The sequence below is a fragment of the Ailuropoda melanoleuca genome, chromosome 6 (genome assembly GCF_002007445.2).
Source record: "Ailuropoda melanoleuca isolate Jingjing chromosome 6, ASM200744v2, whole genome shotgun sequence".
Classification (NCBI taxonomy): Eukaryota; Metazoa; Chordata; class Mammalia; order Carnivora; family Ursidae; genus Ailuropoda; species Ailuropoda melanoleuca.
In genome coordinates this window covers 97215619-97243561 of record NC_048223.1, presented here as the reverse complement: position 1 = coordinate 97243561, position 27943 = coordinate 97215619, and the positions used below count along the sequence as shown (strand labels likewise).

At 36.7% G+C, this 27943-nt stretch overlaps 1 protein-coding gene across 7 annotated transcripts in view; it reads right to left on the bottom strand.

The window, feature by feature from the left end:
- The window catches only part of TBC1D12 (TBC1 domain family member 12), a 104873-nt gene that overhangs the window by 53310 nt on the left and 23620 nt on the right, over positions 1-27943 (bottom strand). For 2 of the 7 annotated variants that reach the window (XM_034662969.1, XM_034662971.1), the window contains exon 2: positions 16130-16253. The exons of 2 other annotated variants lie outside the window; for them this stretch is intronic. In XM_034662969.1, coding sequence (XP_034518860.1) covers positions 16130-16253 — 124 coding nt within the window. Of the gene's footprint in view, positions 1-12575; positions 12613-14512; positions 14568-15292; positions 15438-16129; positions 16254-27943 lie in introns of those variants that run through there. 3 more of the 7 variants (XM_019796267.2, XM_019796268.2, XM_019796269.2) reach the window with 3 other exon arrangements.

The window sequence follows — 27943 nt, the reverse complement described above, 5'->3', positions numbered from 1 at the left end:
ATAATAAATTTATATTTAAAAATTTATTCAACAATAACAACAAACCTCCATGTTTGGTTTATGTCAGCAGTTCTCAACTGCGGTCAACTTTGGTCCCCCAGGGAACAGCTGGCAATACCTAGAAACATTTCTGGTTGCCACAATGCAGGGTAGGGGTGGAGTGTGGCTACTGGCATCTAGTGGGTAGGGATGCTGGTAAATATGCTACATTGCAGAGGAATGTCTCCCACTACAATAATTACATGGCCTAAAACGTCAATAGCACTGAGGTTGAGAAACTGTCTTTGATAATTTCACTAACAAGTTCTACCAAACATTTACGGAAGAAATAATACTAATTCTACACAAATTCTTTCAGGAAAGAGGGGGAAGAAATCATTCTCAATGCATTCAATGATGCCAGCATTATCAAATACCAAAATTAGACAAAGATATTAAAAGAAAATTACAAACCAGTATCCTGAATGAAAATCCTTAACAAAATATTAGCAAATTGACTTCTGGTTTCTGGTCTGGCATGGAAGAAGCCTAGAAGTTGCCACTCCATCCTAACAGGTAAAAAAGTCAAACAAACTAAAAAAAAAATCAGTAACTTTTCTTGGAGCTATCAGGGAAGTAAAGTCACAGGGTGAACTGTGCCCGCCAAAATGTAGACAGAGAGGTGGATATAAAGAAACATAGCAGAGAGCCATGAGCACAAACCTCTGTGGGAACAAATGCCAGGGTAGGAAAACATGAACTATAATTCTCTCATTGAAAAATTGCTGGAGGCACAATGTGAACAAGTCTGAGAGCTAAATACAAGAGAACCCAATCCCACATACTTTGTTGAGTTTTACCTCCAGTAACTCTACCAGGTCTAGAGTGAATATTAGAGAAAAATCCCCTCATGCTTCTAGCAGTAGGAGGGGAAAGAAACTATTTATTTTATTTTTTTAAATTTAAATTCAATTAACATACAGCATACTATTGGTTTCAGAGGTAGAGTTCAGTGATTCATCAGTCTTACATAAAACCCAGTGCTTATCACATCACATGTCCTCCTAATGTCCATCACCCAGTTACTCCACCCCTTTTCCCCCCAGCAACCCTCAGTTTGTTTCTAAGTTAGGAGTCTCTTATGGTTTATCTCCCTCTCTGATTTTGTCTTGTTTTATTCTTCCCTCCCTTCCCCTATGATCCTCCATTTTGTTTCTTAAATTCGACATATGAGTAAAATCATATGATAATTGTCTTTCTCTGTTTGACTTATTTTGCTTAGCATAATACCCTTTAATTCCATCCACACCCTTGCAAATGGCAAGATTTCATTTTTTTTTTTTGATGGCTGAGTAGTATTCGATTGTATATATAGGCCACTTTGCTTTTTAAAAGATTTTATTTATTTATTTGATAGAGAGAGACCGCAACAGAGGGAACACAAGCAAGGGGAGGGTGAGAGGGAGAAACAGGCTTACTGCCAAGCAGGGAGCCCAACATGGGGCTCGATCCCAGGATCATGAACTGAGCCGAAGGCAGACACTTAACGGCTGAGCCACCCAGGCACCCCTATAGACCACTTCTTTATCCATTCACTGTTGATGGACATCTGGGCTCTTTCCATAGTTTGGCTATTGTGGACATGGCTGCTATAAACACTGGGGTGCAGGTGCCCCTTCGGATCACTACATTTGTATCTTTGGGGTAAATCCCTAGCAGTGCAATTGCTGGGTCATAGGGTAGCTCTATTTTCAACTTTTTGAGGAATCTCCATACTGTCTTCCAGAGTGGCTGTACCAGTTTGCATTGTCACCAACGTGTAAGAGGGTTCCCCTTCCTTTGCATCCTTGCCAACATCTGTCATTTCCTGACTTGTTAATTTTAGCCATTCTGACAGGTGTGAGGTGGTATCTCATTGCGGTTTTGATTTGTATTTCCCTGATACTGAGTGATGTTGAGCACTTTTTCATATGTCTGTTGGCCATATGGATGTCGTCTTTGGAGAAGTGTCTGTTCATGTCTTTTGCCCATTTCTTAATTGGATAATTTGTTCTTTGGGTGTTGAGTCTGAAAAGATTTTGGATAGTAGCTGAAAGCAACTATTTTGAAATACACTAGAGCATCAGTTTTCCTTAATAAGGCCTGCTCTCAGAAAAAACTATTTTACCAGGGCCTAACCTGTTGGGGTTTTTATCAGAGCCTAACTTACCTGGGGGGAAGGAAATACTCAACTCCAGCCCACTCTAGCCATCCTCTCCCACTTAAGGGGAGATGGAGACTAAGACACACTGGTGAAGTTTACAATCCAAAGACACAAGATCACCAAAAGACTGAGATTTAATCATAAGAGTATAGAACTTTCCCTCCCAAAACCACCTTACTACTATATTACTAAGGGCCTGTTTACTACTGTCCCTTTTACTCAGCACATTGTGTCCACTATTCAACAAAAAGTTATAAGGCACAATAAAAGGCAAAAAACAGTTTAAAGAAACTGAACAAGCATCAGAACCAGGTCAGATATGGCAGAAATGTTAGAATTAGTAGACAAAGAGGGGCGCCTGGGTAGCGCAGTCGTTAAGCATCTGCCTTCGGCTCAGGGCGTGATCCTGGTGTTCTGGGATCGAGCCCCACGTCAGTCTCCTCCGCTGGGAGCCTGCTTCTTCCTCTCCCACTCCCCCTGCTTGTTTTCCCTCTCTCGCTGGCTGTCTCTGTCAAATAAATAAATAAAATCTTAAAAAAAAGAATTAGTAGACAAAGAATTTTGAAATACTATGATTAATATGCTAAAGGTATTAATGAAAAAAGTAGACAACATGCAAGAACAGATGGACAATGTAAGAGAAGTAGAAATTCTAAGAATGAAAAAGAAATGCTAGAGATAAAAAATAAACCTACAACAGAAATGATATGCTTTTGATAGGCTCATTAGTAGATGAGACTACCTACTAGCTGAGGAAAGAATCTCTAAGCTTGAAGATATCTCCATAGAAATCTCCGAAACTTACAGAGAGAACAGACTGAAGACAAAACAAAACAAAACAGAATATCCAAGGACTACGGGACATCTACAAAAGGTATATATGTGTAATGGGAATATCAAAGAAGAGAAAAAGGAGCAGAAGCAATATTTGAAGTAATTATAACCAGGAAGTTCCCCAAATTAATGTCAACACCAAACTACAAATCACCAAGCAGAATAAATGATCAAAAAACTATGCCTAGGCAAATCATATTTTAACTGTAAAAGAAAAAAACAAAAACAAAGCAAAATATCTTGAAAGAACCCACTGAGGGGGAAAATAATCTCTTTCCCTATAGAGAAGAAAAGAATTACATTCAACATCTCAGAAACCACGCAAGCAAGAAGAAAGAAATATCTAAAGTGTTGAAAGAAAAAAATGCACTGGCCTAAAATTTTGTATTCTGTGAAATGATCCTTCAAAAGGAAATTAAATAAATAGAAAAATAAAGATTTTTTTTTTAAACCCACAAAAATTGAAGGAATTTGCTACATAGATCTACCTTGCAAGAAATGTTAAAAGCAGCTCTTTCAAGAGCAGGAAAATGATAAATAGATCAAAAACCTGATTGTAGGGGCGCCTGGGTGGCGCAGTCATTAAGCATCTGCCTTCAGCTCAGGTCATGATCCCAGGGTCCTGGGACTGAGCCCCGCACTGGGCTCCCTGCTCAGCGGGAAGCCTGCTTCTCCCTCTCCTACTCCCCCTGCTTGTGTTCCCTCTCTCACTGTGTCTCTCCCTGTCAAATAAATGAAATCTTAAAAAAAACAAAAACGTATACAAAGAAAGGAAGAGCATCAGGAAGGAAAAGGTAAAATAAAGATTTTTATTTTTATTATTCTTAATGATCTAGCAGGTAACAGTTTGTTCAAAATAATGATATATTCAATTGCAAATGCACTTATATATGTATATTTGTGTGTGTGTGTATATATACATACATCTATAAGTATATGTGGTTATATATAAGCGAAACAAATGACAAGAATACAGGGGATGGAAGGGGGAAATTTGTTTGTTTAAAGATTTTTATTTACTTCAGAGAGAGAGAGAGAGAGAATGCATGGTGGGGAGGTGCAGAGGAAGAGAGAGAAGCAGACTCCCCGCTGAGCAGGAAGCCAGATGCGGGGCTCAATCCCAGGACCCTGAGACCAGGACCTGAGTGAAAGGCAGACACTTAACCAACTGAGTCACCCAGGTGTCCAGGAATTTGTTTTTATTATAAGGTATTTGCATTATCTGTGAAATAGTATATGTTATTTGAAAATGAACTTGGATAAGTTGTAAATGAAATCATATTGCCAACTCTGGCAATCACTAATGAAATTTTTAAAAGAAGTATAACTGATAAGCCAAGAATGGAGAGAAACTGGAATCAATAAAATTCTCTATTAAAACAACCAAAGGCAGCAAAAGATTGGAAAACAAAAAGAGGTACGAAGAACAAGGACAACAGATAGAAAACAGTAACAAATATGGTAGACGTTAATTCAAACAACATCAATAATCATTTCAAATATGAATGGTCTAAATATACCATTTAAAGGAATGGGATCAAAAAATAAGAGCTTATGTCTACAAGAAATCTACTTAAATATAAAGACACATAAATTAAATGTAAAGGGACAGAGGAAGACATACATGCTAAGACATAAAGAAAGCAGGATAGCTATATTAATTTCAGAAAGAGCAAACTTCAGAGAAAAAAAAGTTATCAGGGATATGAAAGGGGGCATTATATAATGATAAAGGGGTCAATATTCCAAGAAGACATAAAAATCCTTAATGTGGATGCACTGAACATCAGAGCATCAAAATATTTAAGTAAAAAGTGAAAGAACTATAACAAAAAACAGATGAATCCACTATTACACCTAGAGGCTTCAAAACCCACTATCAGAAATGGGCAGATCCAAGAGGCAGAAAAATCAGTAAAGACATAGCTTCTAGCCAGGCTAAGAAAAAAGAAAAAGAGGGGCGCCTGGGTGGCACAGCGGTTAAGCATCTGCCTTCGCCTCAGGGCGTGATCCCGGCGTTGTGGGATCGAGCCCCACATCAGGCTCCTCCACTATGAGCCTGCTTCTTCCTCTCCCACTCCCCCTGCTTGTGTTCCCTCTCTCGCTGGCTGTCTCTATTTCTGTCAAATAAATAAATAAAATCTTTAAAAAAAAAAGAAAAAAGAAAAGAGAGAGAGAGAAGAGACAAAAACTACAAATATCAGAAATGAATGATGGGATATCACTACAGATCTGATGGTCATTAAAGGAATATTATGAACAACAAGATGCCCATAATTTTGTAACTCAGACAAAATTGAACTCCCTAAAGATACAATATGCTAAAACTCATACAAGAAGAAATAGATAATCTGAAAGGCTTATTATCTGTTTAAAAAAACAGAAATCAACAATTATAGCCTAATAAAGGTGGAGATAAATGAAAGGAAGGATGGAAAGGAAGGAGAAGAAAGAGAGGGAGAAAGGTAGGGAAAGAGAGAAGGGGGAACTGAATCAATAATTACCTTCCAAAACAGAAAGCACGTGGCTCAGATGGGTTCATTGGTGAATTCTACCAAACATATAAGGAAGAAATGATATCAATTTTCTAATCTCTTCCAGAAGACAGAAGAAGGGGGAATACTTCTTAACCTAATCTATGAAGCCAGCATTATCCTGATATCAAAACAGGTAAAAAAGACATTACAAAAGAAAACTACAGACCAATAACTCAAATGAACACCGATGTAAATACCCTCCATGAAATAGCAAATTGAATCCAACAATGTCTAAAAAGGATTATACAACACGACCAAGGGGGATTTATTTACCCCAGGTATGCAAGGCTAACATCTGAAAGTCAATTAATATAATCCGTCACATCAACAGGCTAAAGAAGAAAAACCACATGATCATATTAACAGAGATGGAAAAGGTATCTGACAAAATTCAACACACAGTCATAGCAAAAACTCTCAGTAAACTAGGAACAGAAGGATACTTTTTCAACTTGATAAAGAACACCTACTAAAAACCTGTAGCTAGTAATACCACTGTACAGAGACAGATGATAGCTATACTGTAGTAAGCACAGCACAACGTATAGAACTGTCAACTCACAGTGTCGTACACCTCAAACTAATGTAACATTGTGTGTCAACTATACTTCAATTAAAAATAAACTAAAAAACAAAATTTAGGGGTGCCTGGGTGGCTCAGTGGGTGAAGCATCTGCCTTCAGCTCAGGTCACAATCCCAGGGTTCTGGGATTGAGCCACATGACAGGTTCTCCATTCAGTGGGGAGCCTGCTTCTCCCTCTCCTTCTGCGTGCCTCTCTCCCTCTCTCTCTCTCTGTGTCAAATAAATAAATAAAATCTTTTTAAAAATTAAAAAAAAATAAAATTTAAAAAGAAAGAAACTCAAGTGAGGGCTGCTGGGGGGGGATTGGGTGGCTGGGTGATGGACACTGGGGAGGGTGTGTGTTGTGGTGATCACTGTGTATTGTGTAAAACTGATGAATCACAGACCTGTACCCCAGAAACAAATAATACACTATATGTTAATAGAAAAAAAAAGAAACAAACAAACTTATCCCAAAACAATTATCAGAGATATAATGGGATACAAACACACACTCTTTTTTATAATAGCAAAAAAAAATCTGTACCTAATATCATCTGATGGTGAGTACCTCAAGGTTTTGTTGCTAAGATCAAGAACAACATGAGTATGTCCCCTGCCACCACTGTTTGTCAATATTATATAGGAAGTCCTAGCTCATGCAATGAGACAAGAAAAGGAAATAAAAGGTATACTGATAGGGAAGGAAGAAGTAAAAAGTATCTTTGTTTGCAGATGTCATGATTATCACTGTAGAAAATCTGAAAGAATAGACAAACTTCTGGAACTAACAAGAGATTATAGCAAGGTTGAAGGATACAAGGAAAGTCAATTGCTTTCCTATATGCCAGCAATAAACAAATGGAATTTGAAATTCAAAACACATTAACATATTAGCATCCAAAATAATGAAATACTTAGGAATAATTCTAACAAAATATGTACAAGATCTACATGAGGAAAACTACAAAACTCTGTGGAAAGATATCAAAAAGAACTGAATAAATGGGGAGATATGCCATGCTTATAACTAGGAAGGTCAGTATTGTCAAGATGTCAGTTCTTCCCAAATTTATAGATTCAACACATCCCAATCAAAATCCTGGCAAGTTATTTTGTGGATATTGAAAAAGTGATTCTAAAGTTTATATGTAGAGGCAAAAGATCCAGAACAGCAAACTCAATATTGAAGGAGAAAAATAAAATTGGAAGATTGATACTACCTGTCTTCAAAACTTATTATAAAACTACAAGAATCAAGATAGTGTGGTGCTGACAAAAGACAAATGTATCAATGGGAGAGAACACACAGTTTAGAAGTAGACCTACATAAATATAGTTAACTGAGCTTTGACAAAGGAGCAAAGACAACAGAATTAAACAAAGACAGTCTCGTCAACAAATGGTAAATAACTGGACATCCACATGCAAAAAAATGAATCTAGACACAGCCTTTACACCATTCACAAAAATTAACTCAATAGACATAAATGTAAAAACAAAACAAAAAAACCCAACTGTAAAACTCGTAGAAGACAGGAGAAAACCTAAATGACCTTGGTCATGGTGATAATTTAATTTTGCTGTATCACCAAAAGTACAAGCCATGAAAGAAATCGTTGAGAAGCAGAACTTTAAATGAAAAACTGCTGCTCTGTGAAAGATGCTGTAAGAAAATGAGAAGACAAGCCACAAACTGGTAGGAAATACTTGCAAAAGATCCATCTGATAAAGAACTGTTAGACAAAATATATGAAAAACTCTTAAAAGTCTACTGAGTTCTGTTCTATTGTGATACATATATATTAAAAATTTACTTATTTTTAGAGAGACAGAGAGTGAGAGAGCATGAACAAGCAAGTGGGGGAGGCAGTGCAGAGGAAGAGGGAGAGAATGTCCAGCACTCTCCCTCCCTGCTTAGCACAGAGCCCGACAATGGAACTCAATCTCACAACTCTGAGATCATGACCTGAGCCAAAATCTAGAGGCGGACACTTAACTGACTGAGCCACTCAAGTGCCCTGTTCTAAAATGAACAACCCAGTTAAAAAATGGCAAAAGATCTGAAAGAAGATATACAGATGACAAGTAAGCATTAAGATGCTCCACCTCATATGTTAATAGGGAATTGCAAGTGAAAACAACAGTGAGATACTACTACTACCTATTAGAATGCTCAAAATCCAAAACACTGACAATAACAAATGCTGGGTGTGGAGCAATAGGAACTCTCATTCACTGCCAATGGGAATGCAAAATGGAATACCCAGTTTGGAAGATAGTTTGGCTGTTTACTACAAAACTAAACATACCTTTACCATATGATCCAGCAATCAGAATCCTTGGCATTATTTACTCAAATGAAATGGAAATTTATATCCATAAAAAAAAATTTGCCTGTAGATGTTTATAGCAGCTTTATTCATTAATGAATAAAGTGAAATTATTCCATATGATACTATAATGTTGTTATACATTTGTCAAAACTCTTAGAATTAAAAAAAAACCAAACTCTTAGAATGTACAACACCAAGAGTACATTCTAATGTAAACTATGGACTTTGGGTGATTATGATGTATCAGTTTAGATTCACTGATTGTAACAAATGTACCACATGGTGGTACAGGATGCCAACAGTGGGGGAGGTTGTATGTGTGTTGGAGCAGGGGACAGGAGCTATATAGAAACTCTCTGTACTTTCTGCTCAATTTTGCTATGAATCCAAAACTACTCTAAAAAAGTTTATTAAAACAATATACATGTAAACCAAATTCAGCAACATACAAAATGGATAATAACTTTGACTAACTGTGAGTTTATCCCAGGAATGAAAAGTTGATTTAACAATCAAAAAATGTTTTCAAATTATTAAGAAAAATGGCCAAAACAGATTGCATCCGAGCTTTGCCTCATTTTAATGGATGAAAAAACAAGATAGCTAGCACCATCAGGTACCTGAGAGACATAAATTAAAATCTCTCAAGGATGTTATCACCTTAGCCTTCAAATTGTTTTCTACATATGGTGTTCCAAATATATCCAGCACCCAAGCAAGGGTAACTAGGCACACAGAGAGATAAAATAGCATTTAACAAAAACCAGCAGAGGGGTGCCTGGGTGGCTCAGCTGGTTAGGCGTCCAACTTTTGATTTCGGCTCAGGCCATGATCTTGGGGTCATGAGATCAAGCCTCATGTGGGACTCCATACTTGGCAGGGAGTCTGCTTGAGATTCTCTCTCCCTTTCCCTCTGCCCTTGCCCCTGTTCATGCTTGCAATGTCTCTCTCTCTCTCTCTCTCTCTCTCTCTCAAATAAATAAATCTTAAAAAAAAAAACTAGCAGAAATGATTTTCAGTATAAACAGACCTACAGAATTTGCAGACAGGGGAGTTATCAGACACAGGCTATGAAACAACTATACTTACTATGTTAAAGGAGATAAAGGCCAAGCTTGAAATTTCAGCAGGGAACTGTAAACTATAAAAGTGATATAGCAGATTTGAAAAAGAACCCACTAGAAACATAAGAATTGAAAAACACAAATCTGACATTAGGAACTCAATGTATGGGACTGTATTTTTAACACATTCTCTAGGTAATCCACTGTATTTAGGAACCAGAATCATAGACTATTACAATAAATCTTAATGTCCTTGTTTGTCAACCCACTTTTTTCTAATTTAGCTTCTATAATGCCTCCAGAATTATTTTGCTAATATATGAATTTGATATCTCAGCACCTTATTTAAAAGTATTTTGGGGGACCCTGGGTGGCTCAGTTGTTTAAGTGTCTATCTCCAGCTCAGGTCATGATCCCAGGGTCCTGGGATTCAAGTTCCACATTGGGCTCCTTACTCAGGAGGGAGTCTGCTTCTCCCTCTGCCTGCTCCCCCTGCCTGTGCTCTCCCTCTTTGACAAATAAATAAAATACATACATACATACATAAATTAATTGGTTTTTTTTTACAGTATTTTGGATAAAACCCAACTGTCTAATCTTGTGACTAACAACCTTTCACCATCTATCCTATATCCCTGATATAGTGGCCTACTAAACTAAACAATTCTTATGCATTCCTGATTGCTCATTCAATTTTCTTTCTGGAATGGCTTTCCCCATCTCATCAAACTTGTAAACTCCTACTAGTTAGTATACTTCAGAACACAACTCATACGTCATCTCTGAACCAAATTATTCTTTCATATGTACTCTTCATACTTTGCTCACAACTCTACTACAGCACTCAAAATCATTAAAATTATATATGAAGCTATGCCTCCCCCCACAGTTATACTAGAATAATTCAAAGGCTAGGACTCATATTTATTTATATTCCAAGAACCTGAACCATACCTGTTGTATAATGCACAGTCAATGTATGTTGAATAAATAATGCATTTATTGAAATAAAAACCAGACAATCTTAGAGTAGATCAAGAATTTTGTCCCTCAATTTCTCCTAGAGAAAAAGCTTAGAGTTTGCTAACATGAGGTCACATGGTAAGCTGGGAGCAGAATGGTATTCTGCCACACTCTGATGCTTTGGGCTCTGTAGCTAAAGGTATCTACCAAAAAGAAGGTGACTAGGATGGAAATGTGAGAAAAGATCAGACTATAGGTTCAAAGGCAGAGTGGCCAGAGTCTTTGAATAGCTTCTTAAAGAAGTAAAATACTGGAACTGGGGAGAGGAAAGAATAAAATAGGAGCTTCTCTCCCAAAGACAACATGAAAACCAGCATAGCCTGACACATAAACTGACTTGACTTTGAATTTCAGTGGACAGTGAGAACACCGTTCCTAAAGGAGTTAATGTTAAAGCTGCATCAATCATATTTCTACATGCTGTGAATAGTTTATAGACAGCCAGAATAATGTTTCCAGAAATGAAGTAATTCCCCATGTGGACCTCTCTACCACCTCAAGACCATGCCTGCCCATGATAAAGAGGCTCTCTTACACAACTTGATCAAAGAGCCAGGAAAACCATCACGCTTGGAGTAGAGAGGATAAAGCCAATTATGATGCCTTTACTGATTCTAAATTTTATTCCAGAATCTGTGAAGCAGGAGAAATAAAATCCATTGCATAACTCAACCTTAATTGAAACCTTGAGGCAAAACATTTAATCGCCCTTTGGCATACAGGAATACCTTAGTAAACTTCATTTTGGTAAAGTTATTAGCACAATTTTGTTTGTTTAGTCTAATTTGATCCCTAACATAATATACAAGTCTGACATAAAGACAGAATGAATACAACTTTTAATATAACTTTGATACAAACTGTAATTACAGAATCAAACAACAGATAGTCAATATTTTCAGACTATAACCCTTTTCCAAGTCTCTGTCTCTGATGATAGCAAAAAACTTTCCTCCAAATCCCACCCAGTTCAACTTGTGAGAACTTACTGCTTTTATTCTTTTAGTTTTCTTTAACCAAAGTAAGTTTCTTTCTTAAGGCTTATACTTTTCTCCTCTTCAAGAAGCACAGGCTGAGCTATTATGAATCCCTCTTTCAACTTCCAGACCATACAAATTAACTTTTATGAAATCAATCTATTCACACATAGGAAAGACAATAATTTGTCATTAACTATAAAATAGTTAAATGAGATTGCCTTCTCAAGGTGACATTACACTGGGTAAACAAAGGTGAAAATAAAACATGCAAGGGTCTAACAATTTTAAGGACTTTTCAAAAATAAATTCTGAACACAGTCCAGCCCCTCCACAATTTAACCACAAATAAGGAAGTAGGTACTTTTTGCACTACTCAAACTTTACATCAAAGGTATCTATACTTCGCTAATACTGCACACACCAATCAAGTTATTAACCAGAATATTAAGCCCTAACACTTTCACAATGTTATATACTTAAGTACTGCTCACTAAGCACACGTATTCTAGTCCTTTTCACAATGTCATTGTTCCTGAAGTAAAACATTTCAAAGGCAGTGGCTTAACTGAGGAAAGTGACCTATTCTTTTACATTTTTAAGACATTTTGAAGTGCTCAGATTAAGAAATCAGTAAGTAACTTAAACGTTTTTTCCCTTACCTATCAAAAGTTATGTGAAAGTGTTTCAACTTCTCAACTGAAACTTCACTCAGAAAAAGACACGAGTGATGAAAAGCTGGAAACATCACCTAAGTACTACAATCTCATTTTTTATTTAAAAATGCCAATATAAAAACAGTATCTAGCAAAAAAAGATCCTCCAGTTTGACATAAATAGGGTGTACTCAATCTAGTATGCAATCATGTTACAATTATACATAACATGACTCATTTGTAATTATTCTTATTTGCAGTTTGGAGGTCAGAAGACAATGTAGCTACATTCCAACTCTGGCCAATTTATTTAGAAAAAGTAAAAACTTAGGTCAATTAAATTACAATATAACTGAAATACTATTTATTATTAATAGATGCAATTTTTAACATCATGGCTCACCAACTGGTTCAAAAGGCCACAAGCAGGAATTTCACACCTGCAAGAGAACACATGTGATAATCCTCATAAAATAACATTATGAATATTCACGTAACTTGGGAACTGATTTAAGTTAAATGCCAAACGTGAGTCAGTTTGACTTTGCTTTTATCCTAAAAGGATTTTTATGTTGCTTTATGTTAACATGAAAAGCACTAAAATGGATCAGACCTTTAATAAAATTCACTATATTAAAATTTTTAAAAAATATTCAACCTACAAATATCTTTCACTTATGAACTTCATGTATCTCTGAAAAACTATGGGTGCAAAACATGTAAAGATAAATAAAGCAAAAAAAATTATATACAGTGACATTCTGTTCTTGAAATGAGTTAAAAAAATATATAACACCACATATGTAAAAAATATACACACTTAATTGTATGTGCTTCCACACAAAAAATTAATTTTAAAAGGCGTAAAAATGTGAAGGGAAAGTGAAAGGAAACATATCTTCCTATAATGTTACATTTTAGAGAGAATGTAATCATGTGTTAACTGTGTAATAACTGAGAAAGAAAAAAGTTTGTAAATAAAACCTTACTTTTCTATATAGTTACTTCATAATCTTACAAATGTCTTTCCACTAAAAAGAAAATTCTGGCCCAATAATATATTCATACTTAAGAATATATCAACTCCTTTCTGAATATCTGCTTTAAAAAATTATTATTCTATGAAATACTCTCCATCCTCTACTCTCTCAATAAATCTTACTTTTTTGCCGCTCAAAAAGCAAGTAAGGAATCCTTAGAAAGCCCAGCGGAATGTACTTTCCTTTCGTATTTTTAGCACTGCCTCACTTTTTCAGGCACTTTTATACTGGAATTACTAGCTCCCTTCATTTTCTACAGCCTGAATAGCATAAGGCCCTGCCCTAAAACATGAAAGATGTGTCCTGGGGCGCCTGGGTGGCTCAGTCAGTTAAGCGTCTGCCTTCGGCTCTGGTCAAGCACCACGTCTGGCTCCAAGCCCAGTACAGAGTCTGCTTCTCCCTCTCCCTCTGCTCTGCCCACACCTCCCCACTCACATACTCCCTCTCAAATAAATAAATTAAATTAAAGAAAGAAAGAAAGTTGTGCCCTAACATTCTTCATGTCTTTATACCTTCATTTTTGATTACTGACTCTTAACATATAATATTCATTCAAAAGAAGTACATGGTAAAGGACCTCAAACATACTTTTATATTCATATGTTTTACAGAGTTTAAAAGTCAGGACTGTGAAAATATGTTTTCAAGTGGGAACAGAGACACAAAGTTATAAATTTACTGTTACCAATAAAAGAAAATCATGCCCACCTTGAAAATGACAACTGCAGGGAAGAGGAGAGCAAAGTCAGACAAACGGGGAGGAGAGGATATACACAGGAACAGGGAAAAAGAAAGCAGAGAGGCAGAAACAGGTTCCATCCATGGGCAGACACATATTTTGAGTGTGGAAATGGACCAGAAGGACAAAGACTTCACTATCTACCACACCTCCCAGAAAACAAATGACCATGGAAAAGGCACCAAAATACACGCTAGTACCTATACATCACGGGAAAGTTCAAAAACGACAAGTAGCAGGTAGGAGATATCATCACTTGTAAAAGGACTACAGAGGAGAGCAACTGCATTTCAACTCTACTCCCTCTTCCCACATGAAAATAAGAGTTGTTCTTTTCCCTGACTACTCATCAAATTTTCACACTATATGAAAGAGAATGTGATGTCTTAGTTTTCCAAAATGAAAATAGCTAATTAAAAGTATACAGCACATAAGTAAGCAGATAATTATCCAACCAGTAATTTATTTAGACACCTGTCGCAGAATGTTAGTTTACATAAAGATATAAAAGTATGCACATGCATATTTAATGTAAACTATCATAAAGTCAAGAATACAAACCTTCAATAGCAAGACCACTGTTTTGCCTCTAGAGGGCGAACTTGGTCTTCTGGAAAACTCTAGACAAGAGAAGTTACTTTCAGACTTTACAAAAAAAAGTTAAAATTTAAGATGTCGAGATAGCAAAAATTCCCAAACTTTCTTGGTTAACAGTGCCCTTAGCGTACCATTAATTTTTTTACGGCTCCCCCTAAACCAAAAGAAATACCTACATATTCCGTTTAATAAGTAGTTATGCCCAACAATTTAATAAGGATTTATGTCCTAACACTTAGTACAGTCACTTGAAAAAAATAATACACATTAATTGAAGGGGAAAAGATTTTCATTCTTAAATAACCACATTTACTAATTAGGCATGTATGCTTGTTGTGCACTGCATAATTTCACAAATCTTGAAATCAGACAACATGATCACCCTCGTTTCCTGTTGAACACTGATTTTTGCACAGTAGCTGATTTTCATCACAGCAACCTCAAAAAACCAGATTTACAAAGATATGATGCCACAGAAAAAAATATAGTGCCATTTAATGTCAAAATTATGTATAATCTCAAGCTAACAGTCTGTACTGTATCCACCAGACGTGGAGTATCACTGACTCAGCCACTGCTCCCCTGTGCGTTAGCTGCAGCACATGGAGTACCCGGGCTCACAGGCTGGAAAACACAACACTACAGTTTCAAGTCCCAGCAGCTGTATAAACGAGTCAATATTTTAAGTAAATAAAATTAACTACAACAAATGTTTTTAAAGATTTAAAATTTTTCTTGTATTACCTGGGAAACCAGTTTTTCTTTGAGCAATAAAAGGAACACTATTAAATCCTTAATGGAAGATATTTTTTCCAAGTTGAATGATGATTGTTGTCTTAATGTGATTATTTTTATACACAACGGTTGTGTTGAATCTGAAAAACTACAACTGGGTAGGAGAGAAATAGGAAATGTATTACGTACATATCTCCTTCTGAGCAACAACTTCTTGGAACTTAGAAATGTCTGCAAACTGATCCAGTCTCACTGATCTCCTAGTACTAATGGAGCCCAAGTTCAGGAGTCAAGTAAGATCTGAAATTTTTAAGAGCTTTAGAATATGGACATTAATACAGATAGTAGAAGAACTGACTCCAAAATTACTGGAAACAGATTATACATCCACCTATCTCACAAAGTCCTTGGTTCAGGCAGAACACCAGAAAAGTGACCAAAGAAGGTGTTCAGCCTCAAAATTTACTCATTTTGCTTTCTACTGTTTCACCCATTGACAACTCCCTGCATCCATAAAATCTCCCCACTGGCAAACACTACCATACACAATTAGAAGTCAAAGTATGCGGTTAAGACTGCTTAGCTAAGAAGAAAAACAAAAAACCAAAAAGCTTTCCAAGGAATAACTAGGAAAAAAAAAATCAATGTTCTATCACTTCAGAGAATTTTCACAACCATAAAAGATAACTGAAAATATGTTCAGTTTTTTTTTAAGTTACTACAAATATCTAATAAACCCCAAATTTTATACATAGAAAAAGTATGAATGAAAGTGGAATATGATTAATTATCAAGAAAAAATATTTGAAAAGCTAAGACAAACCACGTGGCTCTATCAGTACTTACCTGTTGAATGATTTTGGAAGTTTTCTGAAGATTCTCTCTGGGAGGGACTTTACCAAATAATTTCCAACCAGGGGCACTATGGACAACTGATTTGAGTTCTTTTGTCCTTTTTGGAAAAAGGTTTCTGAAACACAGAAAAGTTACATGAATTGTGTTTTTGGTAACCAGAGCACTACTTAATAATTTTTAAAGTATGTTTATACCCAAGACAAATACAAAATACTTTTAAATTAAATTAAAGATATTTATTTTTAAAAGATTTTTATTTTTTAAAGATTTTTTAATTTTTAAGTAATCTCTACACATAACACAGGACTTTAATTCACAACCCTGAGATCAAGAGTTGCATGCTCCACCAACTGAGCCAGCCAGGTGCCCCTAAATGAAATTATTTCTATTACTTATACAACTATTAGACTAACAAGACTTAATTAAGAATACCTGACTTACAGAGAAATATTAGAAAAATTATCAACAGAGATATTAGAGAGATAAACAAATTGGGAGAAAAATGATAGCTGTAAATAAAATGTAAATAAAAATGACAGCTGTAAATAAAATGTAAATATTTGCTTTGGATCAGTTACAAAGTATACTAGAACTGACTATACATGTACTTGACAAAGCCAAGAATCTGAGAACAAAAACGTTAAAGAGAATCTGTATAAAATAGGTTATGTAATACAATCTTTTGGGAAAATACTATTTAATTATTTTCAGTAATAATTTGTTATTATTTGCAATAAAAGGGCATCTACTGATCCTCCATCGCTATAGTACATGCTTATGTAAATTGTTTCCCTAGGACAGATATGTACACGAAAGTTTATTGCCCAAAAGTCAATAAATAGCCAGGGAAGAAAGTATCTCTTGGGGTGCCTGGATGGCTCAGTCAGTTGAGCGTCAGACTCTTGGTTTCAGCTCAGGTCCTTATCTCAGGGGCCATGGGATCGAGCCCCACGTTGGGCTCCGCATTCAATGTGAAATCTGCTTGGTATTCTCTGTCCCTCTCCCTCTGCCCCTCCCGCTCCTGCTCTCTCTCTAAAATAAATACATAAATCTTAAAAAGATTTTTTAAAAAAGTATCTCTTATTGAAATTTAAAGGTAACCTGCACAAGGATCAAGGATTTTTTTTAAAAGACTTTTTATTTATTCATTTGAGAGAGAGTATGTGCAAGAGCACAAGCAGGGGGGAGGGTCAGAGGGAGAGGGAGAAGCACACTCCCCACTGAGCAGGGAGCCCCACTCAGGGCTTGATTCCAGGAACCTAGGATCACGACCTGAGCTGAAGGCAGACACTTACCTGACTGAACTACCCACCCAGGTGCCCCCAAGGATCAAGGATTTTACTTTTTCATCTCTAGGCCCTTACTAACCGAACTAAGTATCTATAGCAGATATAAGCAGGAATGACATTCAAAATATATATCCATCAATAAAGCATGACCAGGGCACTCTCAGAAAGGTACGAATGAATCCAACCAAATAGGAATCCTTCTTATAAGCTGTGATTTAAGTCATTAAGAAAATTTTTAATTTGCACAGTTACAAGTTATCTGAAGTCCTAAATAACTTGGCTTACCTACATTCAAAGTATCATATATCTGTTCTTAAAAGTACATTATTGTGATGATAAAAAGGAGTTAAGTTTTTAAAGCATAATGTTTTGTTTTATTTTTTAAGATTTTATTTATTTATTTGACAGAGAGAGAGACAGCCAGTGAGAGAGGGAACACAAGCAGGGGGAGTGGGAGAGGAAGAATCAGGCTCCCAGCGGAGAAGCCCTACACGGGGCTCGATCCCAGGACCCCGAGATCACACCCTGAGCCGAAGGCAGACGCTTAACGACTGAGCCACCCAGGCGCCCCTAAAGCATAACATTAAAGCCATTCTTTGAGTTTAGAAAGGTATCAATGGACTCCTACAAAAGAATGTGGACTAATCCATAATACACTCCCATTTCCTTGGGTGTGCAGTGGAAGTGAACTGATGACAACGTAGAGCAATTTCTACTTAGGATGCTCTGGAAGTTTCATTTCAGAGACTATATATAGTGACTCAATTCTCTACTTAATAAGATCTCTAAACTGGAGTTTTAATAATGACTATATGGTATATTTAGAACATACAATTTCAAGCCTCAAAGGATGGCCTATTAATTTAAATAACATTTGATATCTTGTGTGTTAATAACAGAATTTCTATGAGCATTTCTCCTTCAAAATGAACATGAAACTCTCAAATTTTCTTAATAGAGGGCACTGAAAAGACACTGAAAGAGAAAGGAGCTCTCCTGTGGTTTCTAGCCGCTGCAGAGTCAGTCAGTGGTATGGGTGTGAGGACACCCAGTAGAATTCTACTCAGTCTCGTGCCCAGGACATGTAATCTTTCAGCAAATTTGCAGTATCGGCAAACTCAGCCTGGAGATGGCTTTTCTGCAGCCCTCTTGATATGGAAACTAGTACCCCAAAGGCTCCCTGCTGGCAGTGATATACCAGTTCCCTCAGTAAGCCCCACACAGCTCACCTGTACTCCCTGGACACTTCTCACCAAGCCATGCTATGCTCGCCCTACCAGCCCCTCTGTGGCTTGGCTATACTCCAAAGGTTTGCCATTCAGCCACGCTAAGCACAGGAGAAAAACCTCTGTCACCATGGTTTATGCAAAAAATTATTGAATATGACAGCAAAGTCATCCATCAAATAATTTTAAAAAATTTTTAAAAAAGACTTTATTTATTTGAGAGAGAGAGTGCACATGTGCATGAAAAGGAAGAGGGAGAAGCAGACTTCATACTCAGCAAGGAGCCTGAGTGGGGATAGCTCCTGGGATCATGACCTGAGCCAAAGGCAGACACTTAACCGACTGAGCCACACAGGTGCCCCTAAAATAAAAAATTGATAAACTGGCCTTAATCAAATTTAAAACAAATTTAAATAAAATCTGCAGTTCAAAAGCATCATTGATGCACAGTGGAAGAACAGGAAGATCTAGAGGTCAGTTCCTCCCCCAAAGTAAAAACTGAGCTGGAAAGAGCAATTGTAATCAACAGTTTTTGAACTCGAGAAACTTATCAAACACTTGTAACAAACAGGGAAGCACATGAAAGAAGAGGGTGCTGATCCTTCCTAAGTCTACCTACCACATGTGTAAACCAACCACCTTCTACCAATTCCTCAGCCCTTCCCTCCCAAAGCAGCGGGAATCAGGAGCCCATGTTTCTGAAGTGGTTGATGCATAAGGAGGGATAGTTGGGATCATGTCTTTCTAAAACTTGGCACTATGAATCTGGGTTGGTCTGGCAGTGCCTTGAGGGACCAGCACAGACACCTGTATCAGTTCAGTCATCTTGCAACAGTGGCTTCTACTGGCGGTGTCTACTGGAACATTAAAAAAGATAAAACTCTTGCGACGCCGGGGTGGCTCAGTCCTTTAAGCATCTGCCTTCACCTCAGGTCATGATCCTGGGGTCCTGGGATCAAGTCCCACATTGGGTTCCCTGCTCAGCTGGGAGCCTGCTTCTCCCCTCTGCCTGCTGCTCCCCCTGCTTGCGCTCTCTCTCTCTGTCTGTCAAATAAATAAATGAATAAAATCTTTAAAAAAAAAAAAAGATAAAACTCTTTTTGTCTCTCTTTTTGAGCCACACATTTAAGGAAAAAATCTTTTTCAGGCTACCAGCTGAATGCAGAAATAACAACAGAAACTTGTGACGTCACACAAAAAGAATTATATACTTTGCAAAACAGTTTGGAAACATCACAAATGGATGAATCTAGCACTCAACAAACAAAAATCAGCAATCACTGAAGAGTTAACAGATTTACAGAATAGATTATAGTAATCAGAATGTCCAGGTCTTAACAAAAAATTACAATACACACAAAGAAAGAACAAGTATGAACCATTCACAGGAACAAGATTTGACAAAAACATCCCTGAGGAAGTCCAGACAGTGGAACTTCTACTCAAAGATGTTAAATTATATCCAATAAACTAAAGGAAACCACAAAGAAATGGGGAGTAGGGAATGCATGAACAAAACAAGAACATCAACAAGGAAAAAGTACTATAAAAAGGAACCGAACAAATTCTAGAGCTGAATACTACCATAACTAAAATGAAATATTTCTTTTTTCTTTTCTTTTTTTTAAGATTTTATTTATTTGGGGATGCCTGGGTGGCTCAGTTGGTTAAGTGTCTGCATTCAGCTCAGGTCATGATCCCAGAGTCCTGGGATCGAGTCCTGCATCAGGCTCCTTGCTTAACAGGAAGTCTACTTCTCCCTCTCCCTCTGCCTCCTGCTCCCCCTGCTTGTGTGTTCTCTCTCTCTGACAAATAAGTAAATAAAACCTTAAAAAAAAAGGATAAAGAGAAAATTTAGAAAACGACAAGAGAGAAGCAAATGCCACAAAAAAGGGATCTTCGGTAAGATTAACAACTGATTTTTCATCAGAAACCAAAAAGTCAGGCATGTTAGTTGTTGTTGTTGTTGTTGTTGTTGTTTTTTAAGATTTTACTTATTTATTTGACAGAGAGAGAGTGAGCACAAGTAGGGGAAGCAGCAGGCAGAGGGAGAGGGAGAAGCAAGCTCCCTACTGAGTGGGGAGCCCGATATGGGACTCAACCCTGGGATCATGACCTGAGCTGAAGGCAGACACTTAATGACTGAGCCACCCAGGCGCACCATGGCATGTTAGTTTTACATGAGACTTCTACTAAATTTTTCGAGATACAGATTGCACCAATATTGTATAAACTATTTTAGAGAATGAGAGAGAGAATAATCCTTAATCATATCTCTAAGGCCAATATGAACTCAGTAAAAAAAACCAGGCACAAACAGCTTAAGAGAGTAAAATTACAGACCAATCTAACTCATGAACACAGAAGAAATATACTAAACAAAATATTAGCAAACTAAATATAATCTGTAAAGATAGATGAATACATCATGACTAGGTTGGATTTGACTCAGGAATGCAAAGGTAGTCAAACATTATAAGATCTTAAATGTTATTCAATACGTTAACAGAAAACAGGGGAAAAAAAAACTATGATAATCTCAGTGCTGAAAAAAGATGGTAGAGTCAAACATTCTATTCACGATAGAAACTACAAAAGACAGCTAGAAGAGAACTTCCTTAAGGACACCTACCAAAAACCCACAGTAAATGTCATTCTTTTTTTTTTTTTTTAAGATTTATTTCTTTATTTATGAGAGAGAGAGAGAAAGAGAGAGAGAGGAGAGAAAGAGCACAGAGGGGCAGAGGGAGAGGGAGAGAATCTCGAGCAGACTCCCCACAGAGCATAGAGCCTGATGCAGGGCTCAGTCCCACAACCCTGAGATCATGACCTGAGTTGAAATCAAGAGTTGGACGCTTAACCAACTGAGCCACCCAGTTGCCCCAGTAAATGTAATTCTTAATAAAATGTCAGAAACACAGTCTTTTAAAAATAAGGAACAAGACAAGGATGCCACTGATCTCACTTCTATTCAACTTTGTATCGAAGGTCATAGTGCAATCAGGTAAGAGAAAGAAATAAATGGTAGGATTGGAAAGGAAGAGCAAAAGCCATTATGCATAGATAATATGAAAATCTGTACTTAAAAACTCCATAATATACTATCGAATTACTAGAAATAGTTTAGCAAATGGTTAGCTAGAAGATCAAAAAACAGAACCCAGCTTTGACTTTGTAGCTATCAACAATACCTAGAAATAAAAAAGATGAAAGCGATACCAGTATCAACAAAATATAAGGTACCTAGGAGCACCTGGCTGGCTCAGTTGGAAGGGCTTTCAACTCTTGATCTCAGGGTTATAATTTTGGGCCCCACATACAGGGTGTAGAGATTACTTAAATAAATCTTAAAAAAAAAATATATATATATATATATATATAACCTAGAAATAAATCTAACCAAAGTTTTATAAGACCCTTATGGGGAATGGATACAATTATCCTGAAACATATTAAAGAAAACCTAATTAAATAGAAAAACAGCTTATATTAATAGAAAGGACACTACCATAAAAATATAAATTCTCCCCAAATCCATCTATAGATTCTACACAACTCCCATCATAAGCTCAACAAGGCTTTTTTTTTAAGATTTTATTTATTTATTTGAGAGAGCGAGAGAGCAGAAGCAGGGGGAGGGGCAAAGGGAGGGAAAAGCAGTCTTCCCGCTGAGCAAGGAACTCAACATGGGGCTCTATCCCAGGACCCTGGGATCATGACCTGAGCAGAAGGCAGATGCTTAACTGACTGAGCAGAAGGCAGATGCTTAACTGACTGAGCCACCCAGGTGCCCCTCAACAAGGTTTTTGAAAAACTTGAAAAAACTCTAAACGTATATTGAAGAGTGGACCAAAAATACTGTGAGGGAAAAAAAGGGCGGGGTAAAGCTGAGTTGCCCTACTGAAGATAACCAAATTCACTAAAACCATTTTTTTGAAGATTTATTTATTTATTTATTTAAGAGCGAGAGCACGAGCCTGAGGAGGGGCAGAGGGCAGGGGAGAAGCAAACTCCCTGCTGAGCATGGAACCCAAAGCTGCGCCTGATACCAGGACTAGGAGATCCTAACCTGAGCTGAAGACAGATGCTTAACCAACTGAGCCACCCAGGTGCCCCAAAAACCATTGTTTTAAGACAGCATAGTAATGGCCCAGGGATGAAAAAATTGATCATTGGAAAAACAATACACAACTCAAACACACAAAAGCATAAATGGAAATAGAGGTGGCACTGCAATCAATGACAACAGGATACATAATTTAAAAAATGACGCCAGGGGGCTCCTGGGTGGCTCAGTCAGTTGAATGTCCAACTCGTGATCTCAGCTCAGGTCTCAATCTCAGGTTGTGAGTTTGAGCCTTGCATTGGACTCCAAAATGGGCATGGAGCTGCCTTTCTTTTTAAAAGTATATAAAAAAAAAAAAATGATTCTGGGACCTTTGGCTATCAATGCGGGGAAACGAAACTGGATCCCTACCATATATGAGAGTCAGTTCCCAATGGATTAAATAGTTAGCTCTGAATAGTAAACTTGCAAAGTTTTAGAAAGAAATAAAGAAATAAAATTTTTAAATAAACTCATAGCAGTGAAGAATCTAAAAACAAGACCCAAAAGCACTATCATTTTTTTAAACTTAATTAAATCACAACATTAAAATTAAGGACTTCTATTCATGGGGCAGCATAGAAAAAGTAAAAAGACACAAATCTGGGATGTCTGAGTGGCTCAGTCGGTAAAGCGTCCACCTTTGCTTCAGGTCACGATCCCAGGGTCCTGGGAGGGAGTCCCACATAGGCCTCAGCGGGGAGTCTGCTTCTCCCTCTCCCTTTGCACCCCTCCCCGCTTGTGTGTGTGCGTGCTCTCTCTCTAATAAACAAATAAAATTTCAAAAAAAACCCACAAATCTGGAGCAGAAACTACAACACAAATAAATGACTAAAGATTGGTATAAAAAAATATAAAGAACTCCAACTAATCATTTTCTTAAGTGACAAACTGTCTAATAAAAAAGATAAAAACCATTAAAAAGTATTGCACAAAGACGCCAAATGGCAAATAGAGAAATTTATCAGAAGATATTTAGCCTCATTTGTAATTAGTGAGCCCACAAACTAAAACCAGAATAACATTTTATTCACACAGGATTGGCAAAAACTAAGAAATCTGATAATACCAGATTTGGAGGGAGAAAAATGCTGCTAGGATTTGACAACAGTATGATCACACATCGGTTTCTAGCTCATAAAGCTGAACACTTGCATATACTACCATCTAGTGATTATACTTCTGGCCACATTGTCTAAAGTTCTGGACGTGTGCACTAGAAGACACATTCAAGAACATTCAAGGAACACTATTCAAAACAGCAAAAATCCTGAACAGTCTAATAATCCACTGGCAGAAGAATGGAAATTAAATTGTGACATGTTATTAAATGTAATATTGTTCCTCAATGAACACAAACCAAAGGTACATCCATCAACATGGATGAATCTTAAAAACAATGCTGAGTTTTAAAAACAAACAAAAATGCAAGATGCAGAAGTGTACACACAGTATACCACTTTTATGAAGCTCTAAAACAATAAAGTAAAGTAATAAGAAAAATGTTCTGGCAAAAACTACTGCTTAAATCACTAAATGAATTCAGGTTAGTTGTTAGCTCTTAGGGGTGAAAAGGATAGTAAGATACTCACAGGTATATTTTCAACACTATTGATAATGCTCTATTTCTGAGACTCGGTAAAGGGCTCACCAATATATACCATGCCACATAATTCATATATCTGTTACATGTTTTCTTCCATACGTGTCCAAAAAAATACTAGTTTTTATTAAGTTATGTAAACCTAACATCCCGACTGGAACTCCCTGATAACTGGAGAGCATCACATAAATAGTTAAAAGATGGCATATTCTGAATCTACCGCTGGGGAGCTATAAAGTTAGCCTTTTTCTACCTACATAGTGCTGAATATCCACTTTTGCCACAAGCTTAGGTATACTTCTTTGGGTCAAAGTTGATAAACATTTCAGATTTTAAGTACTCCTCTTCGGGTCAATTCACATCTCTATATAAATTTGTCTCAATCATCATACTGAGGTAGTTAGTTACTGGGTCAGAAGACTTCATGCTAGCAATTAGCTCTGGGGCAGGGGGGAGAAAGAAGTGTACAATGAACAATAAGTTTGTCTGGTTGGTTTTTACAACTACCACCACCTCTAATCATTGACCAGAATCAGATCTTTCACTACAATCTTAATTGTTTCAAATCTAAAAACCCATAAATTGCTTGCCTCCTCACAATGCATAAACAAGGTAGTTTTATGAAGGGAAAAAAATTGCATTTCATTCTCTATACTAGAAATGTAGAATTATGTATATAATTAAAGCAGGCTAACATAAAATAGAAGGGGTTACACAGTTTTTTCAAATGCAGTGAAATACAGCTTCAAATAATGTGACCTGGCTGAGAATACAGACATAGCAGAATGAGGAGACCACAAGCATGAGATACAGTTATACCAAGAGAAAGTAATAATCACAGATCAGAAAATTCTCCAAACACAGAGCTTTACAGAGAGCCCTTGGGGGTGGTCATATCTCTATATTTTTACCTACGATTAAGGTATTGTAATCACAATCAAACCTATTCTCATATGAAAAACTAGAGGGTTCACAGAGCAATACTGTTCATCAGGCCGCCTATAAGTTACAGACTCTTTATAAATCATAGCCAAAATGCCAAATATACATGAATCTTTTAGCAAAGACCATTAGAAATTATCCTGCATCACAAAAAGCCTGCATGTGGGTTTACATCTGAAATTAATTTTTAAGAATATTTTAGACTTCCAAAATTGAAGTCAAGGAATACTAACATCTTAAACCAAACAATAGTAGGCCTTTCTATGGATGTAGTTTCTGAAGAATCATGATATGATTGGAAAGGATAAAAAGGAAAAAAGCAAAATAAATACATAAGCTCCACAACAGAAAGCCTAGTTTCAACATGTTTTATAGTATAATATTACACTGATAATAAGTTCAGCATGAAGTTTAAATTTTAATTAAATCATTAAAAGAAACCAAGACAAATACCTTAAGCTTACATACCCAATAAACTTTGGTTACTGTAAGAAATTTCCGTAAAAGAAATATGAGCCAACAGGTATCCAATTGCTAAGAAAGGCCACCAGGTAATGTTCCACATTAATTTCTTATGCCACTAAGAAATTTTGGATTAGGTTTTCAGGTTATTCCCTGCCACAAAAACTGTACAATGTTAACTAAAAGGCATATACCTGCAACACAAAGTAATTTTAAGATTTTGTTACAAATATATGAAATTATATTAAAATAGCACAGATCAAACAGGTTCTACTAGTCAGTCTAGGATAAGAGTACCACTCTATTAACTCTTAAGGGAAAATATAACAAAAAGGTACATTAATAGTTCAAAAATATGTCATATGCTGTCATTCTTCCTATACCCCATCCCTTGTCCCACAATCTACTATTAAGGGACTGGTGAAGCTGAGGTCTCAGTGCAAATAAATGTGTGGGACTAGGTCTCTCCTCACCACCTTTTCAAACCGAATACACACACACATACACACACATACACACACACACACACAGAGTTCCCTTTTTTCTATCCCCCAACATATTCAAATTTCTTAGTCAACATTAAAGGTTCTTAGCAAAATCGACCAAATGTGTTCAAGCACCCATACACAAAAAAGGGGACAGCTCTTCCTCTCTGGATTCCAGAGGTAGAGCTTGACTGTATGAATGAGATTTACAAGGCAGTGTTGTGAGGAAAAGGTTACTCTGACTCTGTATTCTTCATGTTTCAGGGGAGAGATGGAGAGGAGGGATGCTCCTGGCTTCTCTCTGTTCCCTCACTCACCTCCTCCACCTGAGGGGTTAAATTTTGGTGACAGACATCACTGCCTAACAGCAAAGAAGATACAGTTTGCTCTGCTTTCCTAATAATATGAGGTCAGGTTTCCTCTGTACCCCTCTGCCTCCAACTGCCTAGGGAAAGGCCTGCCATGCTAGTGAGTAGCTGGATCTATCAGGTGAAGTTTTAGAAGGCACACAGCAGCCAAAGGCATGTCTTTCAATTCAGTTTCATCAGCATAAAGCTGATGTTTTAAGGTCCCATTTATCTGTGTCTTACGCATTTTTTTCCTACTGATTCCAAACTCAGATGGGCTGATAAAGAAGTGTTTTTTACTGGTTCTCCCCAAACTCCAAAAGTCAAGTTTTTAGAAGTTGAAAGTATCTTATTACTTCAGATACACTGGAGATATTAAAAACTATTTTTCTAGTTTGGGTGTTTTGGGTTTTTGTTCATTCTTTTTTTTTTAATGTTTTTTTATTATATTATGTTAGTCACCATACAGTATATCCCCAGTTTCCGATGTAAAGTTCGATGATTCTGTTTTTTTTCATTCTGTGACAACATCTTGTCTAGAGAATAGGAAATGGTAGGGGCAATCCATCTTTTCTCCATTAAGTTCATTCTCTTATCCCCAGTCAACGCTATGTTCACACACACAACTATCTACACACACAGAGACATAAACACACCATCTTCCTTTCTCTCATCTGTGTCTGCTCTTTTTAGCAAAAAGAAAATGAGAAAATCTGTTGTACCAGCTAAGAAACAGCACTAGGTGAGAAGTAGCAGTTCAATGTTTCCATATCACTGAAAACATAAAAAGGAAAAAGAGGCACACCAAGAAAAAAACTGATGTGGGGATCAGAAGAAAAAAAAATTTTCTCAGTGGCTTTTATAATAAAGGTTGGTGAATGTTTCTTGCTTATTAATACTAATATTTGCTTCACATATCTGTGTATCTGTGTCCATTTCATTTTTCCAAGATTTCATTTCTTTTACCACACAAAAAGCGTTACACATGATAAAACAATTAGAACACTTGCCTACTCACCGTATTAAAGGATAAAGCTAACCAAAAAGGGGCCAAACTTACACGGTGATTTCTAAAGTAGCAGAATCTCCAGGGCTTCGGTCTTCAAGCTGGCAAGCCCATGTAAACATGACAAAACCATATAAATTCTGAGACAAAACCATGTAAATTCCATAGTTTCTCAGACTATGGAATTTGACAGTTATAGAAAACTGGGACTGCCTAAATTGTCAATCTTTTTACTGCCAACAATGTCAGCTCCAGGGGGAAAAAAAATCACTCTTTTTGCCTAACATTTACACCTACATAACTATTTTAACTTTTTAGATTAAATTTTAATCATCACTTA